The sequence below is a fragment of the Astatotilapia calliptera genome, chromosome 15, assembly GCF_964374335.1.
Source record: "Astatotilapia calliptera chromosome 15, fAstCal68.1, whole genome shotgun sequence".
NCBI lineage: Eukaryota > Metazoa > Chordata > Actinopteri > Cichliformes > Cichlidae > Astatotilapia > Astatotilapia calliptera.
The window spans coordinates 37,090,026-37,099,009 of NC_137436.1; the positions used below are offsets into that span (position 1 = coordinate 37,090,026).

Genomic DNA, 8,984 nt, shown 5'->3' on the forward strand with positions numbered 1-8,984 from the left:
CACATGGTAGTGGGGAAAATTTCGATCAACTCCTGGATACTGCAGAGAAAGATTCTGATACTTTCACGAACCAGTAAACTCTAATAGCGAATAGGGGTTTATATTGAAATTGATAATGTATCCAAAACTAAATTCTGAAGTGTGTTATTGGGTTGTAAACAAATAAGGAAACCTCACATAAAACACATGACAACAAAAAATTCTAAAAGAATCACATTATTACATACAGCCAAAGTATGGCTGTATGTAATGCAGTGCTTGACAGTAACTCCAATATTTGTCAATATGAAATCTCTTGTTTATTCAGTACATCTCCAATATAATTACAAACATGATTTTATTTACAGGAGCTTAACACAGCATTAAAACATTGCTCTATGCAATACTAACAGAAATGGTTTTCACTGCAAAGTTGTGTCAACACTTGGAAATTACATAAAACAACACCGCTGTCTAAAACTACTGCATCACTTTTAAATTACACACAGTAGAGCGAAAACAATAATTTATTCCTCATCCAAATTCTCAGATAGCACCGATTTTCCAGGGATAGATATCATGTCATCTCAGATAGAGTAGAAAGGAAGTAGAAGGAGGCTAATCAGAAGAAGCAGCAGGCTAGGGTGGCTTGCTACAGCATGGCTGCCTTCAGGTAATTGGCAGTCCACGTAGGGTTCTATGCATAAAGCATAAGCCATCACATGAGCAATGTAGCTCTGTTCCTGGACTCCATCAAAAAGATGTGACATGGGACCTTTGGCAAAAATGGCTACATCCTCTATGCCGTGGGTCTCTGAATCAAGAGGGACAGCAGTCTGCTGGACGTAGTTGTTGTCCGCTGAAGGGAAACAAGAGAGAAGACTTCAGTATTAGCTGCATAGCTTTAGTTAGATCAGTGTTGACAAAAAAAAGCCAACAGTTGGCTTACTAAACTAAAACGCATTGTACTGATGACATTAGCTGTATTGATAATGGATTGCATTTATATAGCGCTTTACAATTCCACTATTGTCTGTGAAGGTTCTCAGCCATCCAGGTCATCGTAGTCTAAGGTGCTTGGAAAGAAAAGCATTCCACTCTGATTCCACTATTCATTCACTCTCACACACTGGTGGAGGAAAGCTACAATTGTAGCCTCAGCTGCCCTGGGGCAGACTGACAGAAGCAGGCTGTCATATCGCGTATCTGGCCAACAGAGGTAGGGTAAAGTGTCTTGCCCAAGGACACAGTGACCAGGACAGAGAGCCCGGGGATCGAACCGGCAACTTTCCGGTTACAGATGAGCGTCCCAAACTCCTGAGCCACAGTCGCCCCGTGATGAAAGCAGATGAAGACACTAACCTGTTTCATTATCGTAATCCTTACTTTCTGACACTTAGTAATGATTCATAAGTAGTCTTTACAATTCAACACTCCTATGAAAGTACTGTACAGAATTTTTTCTAAATCATCTGCTGTTTATAGCCCTTATTTCAAATGCTGTACCGTCAAAAAAACAACCTGAAAGAATGGTGTATATATACACAAGAAGCTGTATTGTCCATTCAATGAAACTCCATTGCTGAACGTTTGTGAGGTGACAGTGAAAAGCTAGATTGAGTGTTTTGTGGCAGTGCAGTTGGTTTACTGTTACACCACAAGATGGAGCTATTGCATTGATTTGGATTCCATAAAAAGATGCTCAGTGTCACTTACTTGAAATTGATTCATTCACATCCGGGCGACTTCCATTGGCAATCTTGTATCCTGGTCCATTCCCATACACAGCAGTGGTGAAGTGTTTGTTGTCAGTAGCCTTGGTATCAGCGATCCCTGTATATCACAAGGGCAAATTACCACTCAGAACATAAGATGAGGCTGACTTGTTAATGCTAAAGCTTCTTCCAAAAGTGCATTTTACCTAGAACAGGGTTTCCTCTTGGAGAATAACCTCCAAAAGCAAAAACATGAGAGTGGTCTGCAGTGACTATAGTCAGAGTGTCCAGGTCACTGACGAGGTCAGCCGTTCGCTCGATTGCTCGGTCAAACTGTACAGCTTCATGGAGTGCCTTTTTGGCCATTGTTGCATGGTGACCGTGGTCGATTCTCCCCCTTGAAGTTCAGAAGAAAGTCACTGATAAATAAGCATCTGTAGTAGTACGTCTCTTGCAAAGTTTGAGATTGCAGTGAAAACGTAGGCGTCCCAAAGTACAGCCTTAATGCGACATAATGCTACAACTGTGACCAGCACATCAAATATTAGTTTGGCCAATGGTATTGCAGCAAAAGTGAGTTCCAGTTATGGAAAATGGCATGAAATTAATAATAGGATTATCTGTGGAAACCATTGTGTTAGTAACTGCTCCTTCATAGTCATATTAGACCACATTTCACTTGTTGGACACAGTGCCATGTGTAAAAGATGGAAATGGACAATGATGATGTCAATGTTGCATCATCGTAAACTTGTGTGGGGAAAGTCGTATTAATGCACACGCCTGAAGCAAGAGATGAATGAGAAGAAAAAAAACTGTCAGTGAGAAGAGCTTCTAATATGAACCAGCCTTTTTTTCAAGTTTTAAAGAGAAGAAGAGCAGAACAGTTCATCTAAAAATAAATACATAAGAATGAAACATCTGTAAAGAAACACAGACAATATTTTTTTCACAATCTTCTATGTGCCAAAGAAGCAAATCTGTCATCAAAAGTAAAGGTGGACTTGGCAAATAAATAAATAAATAAATGAACACTGGTTTTACTTCTGCCTGCAATCAAGATTAATCAGCACTCAGCCAACCCTCCACATATCTCTGGTGCAGGCTGATACTGATATTGATTTTGCCATTGTCACAATATGAGAATAACATGAAAATATGCCACAGTTTTTATTCTGTCTGTTGTTGCCAATCGGACATTCACATTAAAAGGTCAACCATGATTTGTTGTTTTGATTAATATTCCTGATTTCTTTCTTTGGTGAATATACTATACTTATCTTCCACAAAGAGGAAAAATCCTTTGGGGTTCTTGCTGAGGATCTTGATAGCTTTCTCTGTCATCTCTGTAAGGGATGGGTCCATGGAGGGGTCACGATCCAGCTCGTACCGGCAGTCTTTGGGCTCAAACAGACCTTAAAAGAAAGAATTTGCAGGCTTCAGTTTTCCCCTGTTACATCTGCCATATTACATATAGTATATATAATCTTTATATGTAATAAATAAATAAATAAAATGGCACAAACTTGATAAATTCCTTAAAAACACTGACAAATGAGTTCAGCAGAATTTAGCGAAATGTCACTGTTTAAAAATCTAAGGTTTTTTATTGGGTCTAGAGTACTTAAGGTCTTGTGTTTTTCTTCTCTGTATGACGCAGTTGTAAATGATGCACCTCAGAGTTCTTACCCATCAGGAAGTCTGTCGTTGCAGGATTGATAGCATCAAAGTCAGCCTTGTTCCAAACATATTTAGCATTCTGTCGGTGGGGAACAATGACAAACGTGGAAAATGTTTGTTTTTTAAAAAAAAATGCTTAGTGATGAAAATCACGATACATGTTCAAACTAAAAACTGATGAGCACACTTGATGAAGGCACTGTTTACCGGTTTGTTCTTTAGCCATTCATCGACCAGATTTTTCCCGTCCTTTCGGACTCCTGTCTTATTTAAATACTCTGGGTCTTCCACTGTTGTGGGAAACATATAGGTACGACCTCCACCAAGGATAACCTGCAGAAAGAAATATATTCCCCTTTTGATTTTTGTACATGTAAAATACTTTAAAAAAAAAACACATTTAGTGTATGAGGATTTATTCACCGAGTACTTCTGAGGTTTGGATTAGAAAGTGGTTTCTTAGGTTCGCTGTCATCCATGTTTTACAAAATTGTCGAGGAATCTGCTTTTGGTAAAATTTAATGACTTATCTAAAAGACCTTATCTGGTTTATTCAGTCTAGAGGTACCTTGATTTTTTTTCTATTCATCATTTGTGTGAGTGCACTGTTCATTTGCCTGCCCGTTTTGATTAAGTCTTACATTTATCTCTGTGTTGTAAACCAGCTGGTAAGCAATGTCACGGCACTCATTCTTGACTGCCTCATTTGGGAGATCAGCATCAGAATACCAGTCCCGGCTGGCAACGTGAGCGTAGGCTGCAGCAGGAGAAGCATGTTGAACTCTGGTTGTGGTGACAATGCCAACTGATTTCCCTGAAACAAGGACCAGATTTTTCATAGCGTTAACATATTTGCTGAGTTATACTTGGAGAACTTGAACTGATTAGGCTCCTGGAGGTTAACAAATTTTGTTTGAAAATGCAGGACACATTTATTTTTTAGATTTAGATATATTTAGATATATACACTTGATGTGAGGTATGCTACAGAAAACACGCCTGTTTAGATGTAAAATTGTTTTATTTATAGTAGTTGAATAGTTGTCCAGTTAGTAAGCTAATGCTGTACACTGAACAATAAATGTATATAGGTTATTTCTCTTGTACACGTTCGACTTTTAAGATTTTATTGCTTTGTAGCATCATTTTCATGTGCCTTAAAGTAGTCAAAGCTTTGTGGATGTGGGTCTACCTGCAGCCTTGGCACGGTGAAGAACAGATATGACTTCATTTCCATGGGAAGCCTGGCAGTCGTACCTTGGAGTGGCAGCACTGACCCCCAGAGTGCCATAGTTGGCTTTCACACCACACTGGTACGCTGTTGCTGTGCCAGCACTGTCTGGCATCTGCTGATCCACGTTGTACGTCTGCAGGCATCCGAAGCAATCACACATATTGCATGTTAACCAATATTCACGCTCACTGTCAAAGAAAATGCTGATTCTGTCATTGACATCAAGAAAATTAAAACACTGAACATTCATAAATTAAGTGTCCTAGATTTTTCACAAAAGTTATGTCACCTGACTTATAACACAGATAAAAAAGCCTGTCTTTGTTAGGCTGGTAACATGTATCCTGCTAGTGAAAGGGCAAAACCTGAAACCTTGACCCTTACATTAAAGGCATGACTTTGCTTTGGAGGAATTTCACTGCAAATTAATAGCTGTTGTGAGTGATGACCTTTATCTATGAAATGTTTTTATTCTAATTAGAGTGACCACTTGCAGGATCATGTTACCCCCATCCGAATCATTGGATGATTTGATGAATATGGCAAATATATATATTTTGTGCTACGGCCATAGACAGTTTTTAGGAAAAATGAAGCCAATGAAGTACCTTAACCATGAATTCTATATGAAGGCCACCAGATGGCACTAGTTACCATAGAGGTCTGTGGGAAAACAACTTTGACCTTTGTGAAGACCCTTCTGCTCAATTCATGGGCTCAGTCACTCATTTTGGCTCACATTGAACACAAACTTAAGTCTGCTTTTATAGTTTATCTTTTGAAACAGTGGCGTTCCACCCTTCCAGCACATACTTGCAGAATCAATGCCAAGTGACACTGAAGCTGTTGTTTGTAATCTTGCCAGAGGTGGGACCAAGTCATTGTTTTGCAAGTCTCAAGTAAGTCTCAAGTCTTTATCCTCAAGTCAAGTCTCAAGTCTCAAGTAATGTCAGGCAAGTCAGAGTCGAGTCTCAAGTCACTGGTGTAAAAGTCAGAGTAAAGTCACAAGTCTGAAACTTTGAATTTCAAGTCCTTTCGAGTCTTTAAAAAAAACTAAAAAATAATGTTGCAGTTATGCTAAATGTAAATATTAGACCATGTAATTTTTAAATCTGTGTTTTTCTCAACACATGACGAAATAGTGAACTTAGAAAATATACACAAATTGTGAAATTGCACCTCTTTAAAATGCAGCTCAATTAAACTTAGTTCCAAGAATAATTTTCACCGTCAGTTCTGAGATAAGCTGCATGTTATTCTTAGATGCGGTTATAGGACCGGCTTTAAAATCACATGACAAAAATATCATACACATTAAAAAAAACCTGTATCACCAACGTAGCCTGGACAACATTTGCTAGTTAGATGAAGTCAGCTATCTCATCGTAGCAAAAGAGAAGCACCACCTACCGTTCTTTATGCAACTTCAACCGTCGGAGAAAGTTGGAAGTTGTTCCATCTCTGTCTGTGATTCTCTACTTGGATGTTTTGCATATTGCATTTCGGTTTTTTGTTGACTACTTCATAGTTTATGTACCTGAAAAAATAACTCCTTGCAGCATTTTTGAGCATTTTTTTTTCTTTTTAAAAAAAAATCTGTTTAATTTGATTGGCTGTGCTACAGCTCACGCACACATACGTACGGAGTGTGGTTTGAATAAATGAATGAATGAATTGAATTAATGGTGCACACTTTCTATATAATATAATATAGTATGCGTGTTAAATTTTATATTTGGGGTGAAATATCAAGTATTTTCAAGTAAACTAGTTCAAGTCCAATTCAAGTCCCAGGTCATTAGTGTAAAAGTCCAAGTCAAATCACAAGTCTTAGAACATTTTTTCAAGTCAAGTCTAAAGTCATAAAATTAATGACTCGAGTCTGACTCGAGTCCAAGTCATGTGACTCGAGTCCACACCTCTGAATCTTGCTTTCTGGTTGTTGTTTTTATCAGTAAGATTTAGAACCATAAAAGTATGTGCGATACAGTTAAGGATGCAAGTCTACGGAGTGTGTTGCTCATAGTGTTCTGACCTTAGAAAGGGCCAGGTGGGGGAAAGAATCCATAGCTAGACTGGACTCCTCCCCACTTACTCCTTCCAACTGGCCTTTGAGGATCCGGGCAGCAGTCACTGTTGGCATACCCATACCTGGAAGTAGGAGGAATCACACGTGAGTAGATAACATCAGCCAAGAGAGTACACTGTGCTCTTTGAACTCATTAGGTCCAGCTAATAAAACAGCTAGTGAAACTTGGTAAAGGACATTCTGGTCATCAGATATAAACCTTAAACTCTTCTAATGTGTCACCAATAGGTCATTAACTAAAAGAACTTTCCTATGTATTCTCACAAACACGTCATTTATTGAGCTGTTACATATTACTTATCAATCATAAATATTGATAAAACTTTAAATGTGCTGAAGACAGCATCAGTGATGGCAAAAGTCGAAGCTCATAAAATCATAATCAAGATATAAATTTGTCATTTGTACAGAGAAGCTGCTAAACAGTGATGTTGGGTCAGAGATTAAATAGCAGCAAATGTATGATTTCATGTAAGGCTATATTTCCACAACGGAATAAAGAAATTCGTTTCTGTTGTTTTACAATAGCGGAAAATATTTCGCCTGCTTTTGGTTTTGGTTAAATGGAATTAATGAAGCAAACTGAACTAACCTGTTATTAATTTCTGTTGAACGTCCAGACATGGTAGATGACTTCAAACTGTTTCCGATTTACCCTTTTTTGGTATTAGCCCGATTAAGGATACAAGAGCAAATATTGCAACCCCACATGCACTGTGGGCTTTGCAGAGCCTCACTTCACTTTGTTATGCCTGGCTTTCCGAGCAGATGATCATGTGTCAGTGTTCATCTCCTACCATGATTTTTGTGGTACCAAAATCTGGGGCTTTAAAAGACCTTATTATGTTTTGGTGAGTTACACCACAGTGATGGAGAGACTCAAAATGTCTTTCAGCTGAATAAATGAACTGAGGTACAAGAGGAAATACTTGATAGTTTAAAGAAACTTCATAAATGGTAGGAAAATTTCTTTCTTAGACTTACCATCTCCTAGGAAGAGGATGGCATTCTTGGCTTGGTGTGAATTACGTGGTTTATTTAGGGCTGCGTGAATAGCATTCCTTCCTTTATTGTTCCAGTAGAACGGTTCGAGCTCATCCTCTATAAGCGAGACAAAATAAATGTGAAGGTGGTTAGAGCCATTCAAATGTGTTTCTGTGTTTTTTTTTAATGAATAAACTGCATAATAGTCAGTTTTTGCAACACCGAATATGCATTGCATGTCTGTTACTGTCTTTTCTTTAAGCTTGAAATTGTGTTGCAAATTGAAAGTAATATTCTTAGTTTCTGAAGAAGCTCTCATGAACAAAATGTAGCAAATTCTTACTGTTAGCACACGAAGTCCACTGCACCGAAATGGAAATCAGTAATCCAATAAAAAATAGATAATGTCTGTTGGCCATGGTCTAGACTCTATATGAATGCAGAGAGAGAACAAGAGCACGTTTTCCTCACTCTGAAGCACCTTTATATATTCAGCCAAGGAGCAAAGGGCACATGAAGGAACTTGCAATTGAGGGAAAAGGTTTTATGCAATCTCTCACACACATGCACACGGGAGAAGAGGCAGTAAACTACGCAATGTCAGTACAAAATAGTTAAGAAGATCTAAATTTGCTTTGTAGAAGTAATCATTATTGGACCACGGTGAAATTAAAACCGTAGCTCACACGATAATGCTAAAGCAAAAGTGTTCTTTGCAGAATGTGAAACAGAAAGGAGTTTCCTAAAATTGTTGCTGTTAGCTTTATACCTAATAGTTAATTTGATCCCTTCTATCAGTATCATTACCCAGATTAAGTATTTTTGTGCATCAGCCAGCTAGCTAGACGCTTATAGATAAATATTGATCCCACAAGGGAGATCAGTGTGCCACAGCAGCAGGATAAAAAAATTAAAATTGGACCAAATTTTTTAGTTTTTTATTTTAGTTTTGGATTTAAATGTACATTTGCACAATGACTGAAACTTGCACCACTGAAGGAACAATGGGCTGTGAGGTGAGTTCCTTGATCCCACAGAAACGTCCAGATTGGAGATTTACTTATCTGGATGATTGAGCTAAGATGTGTTTATTAGTTTGTCAGCCCGAGTACAGACAGCTGCAATAAAAAGCACCATCTGATAAATGTTTACCAGCAATAGCTTTAATCACTCTTGTCTATAGCTACCATAAATCAGTGTGATATGCATAAAATTTACTGATTTGTTTTTGTTTTTCACTCTTCCACACTTTTACATTGCAGTGTTAAAAATCTGTTTACTGTACTTTATGGTCAAGTGGTCC

General features: G+C 38.1%; 1 protein-coding gene across 2 annotated transcripts; it reads right to left on the reverse strand.

Annotated features, from left to right (window-relative positions):
* Positions 1-276: 276 nt before the first annotated feature.
* On the reverse strand, positions 277-8,179 carry LOC113037657 (alkaline phosphatase-like). 2 transcript variants are annotated; one of them, XM_026194955.2, is made up of 11 exons: positions 8,025-8,179; positions 7,682-7,798; positions 6,644-6,759; positions 4,567-4,741; positions 4,016-4,188; positions 3,582-3,707; positions 3,384-3,453; positions 2,975-3,109; positions 1,901-2,092; positions 1,696-1,812; positions 277-838 (listed from the first exon to the last, which is right to left on the reverse strand). In XM_026194955.2, the coding sequence occupies exons 1-11, from the start codon at positions 8,098-8,100 to the stop codon at positions 567-569; spliced, it is 1,569 nt and encodes a 522-aa protein (XP_026050740.1). In that variant the 5' UTR covers positions 8,101-8,179; the 3' UTR covers positions 277-566. The 2 variants fall into 2 exon arrangements, with proteins under 2 accessions (XP_026050740.1, XP_080146251.1); XM_080290125.1 differs by lacking the exon at positions 8,025-8,179 and having other exon boundaries at positions 7,682-8,000.
* Between the last annotated feature and the right edge of the window lie 805 nt (positions 8,180-8,984).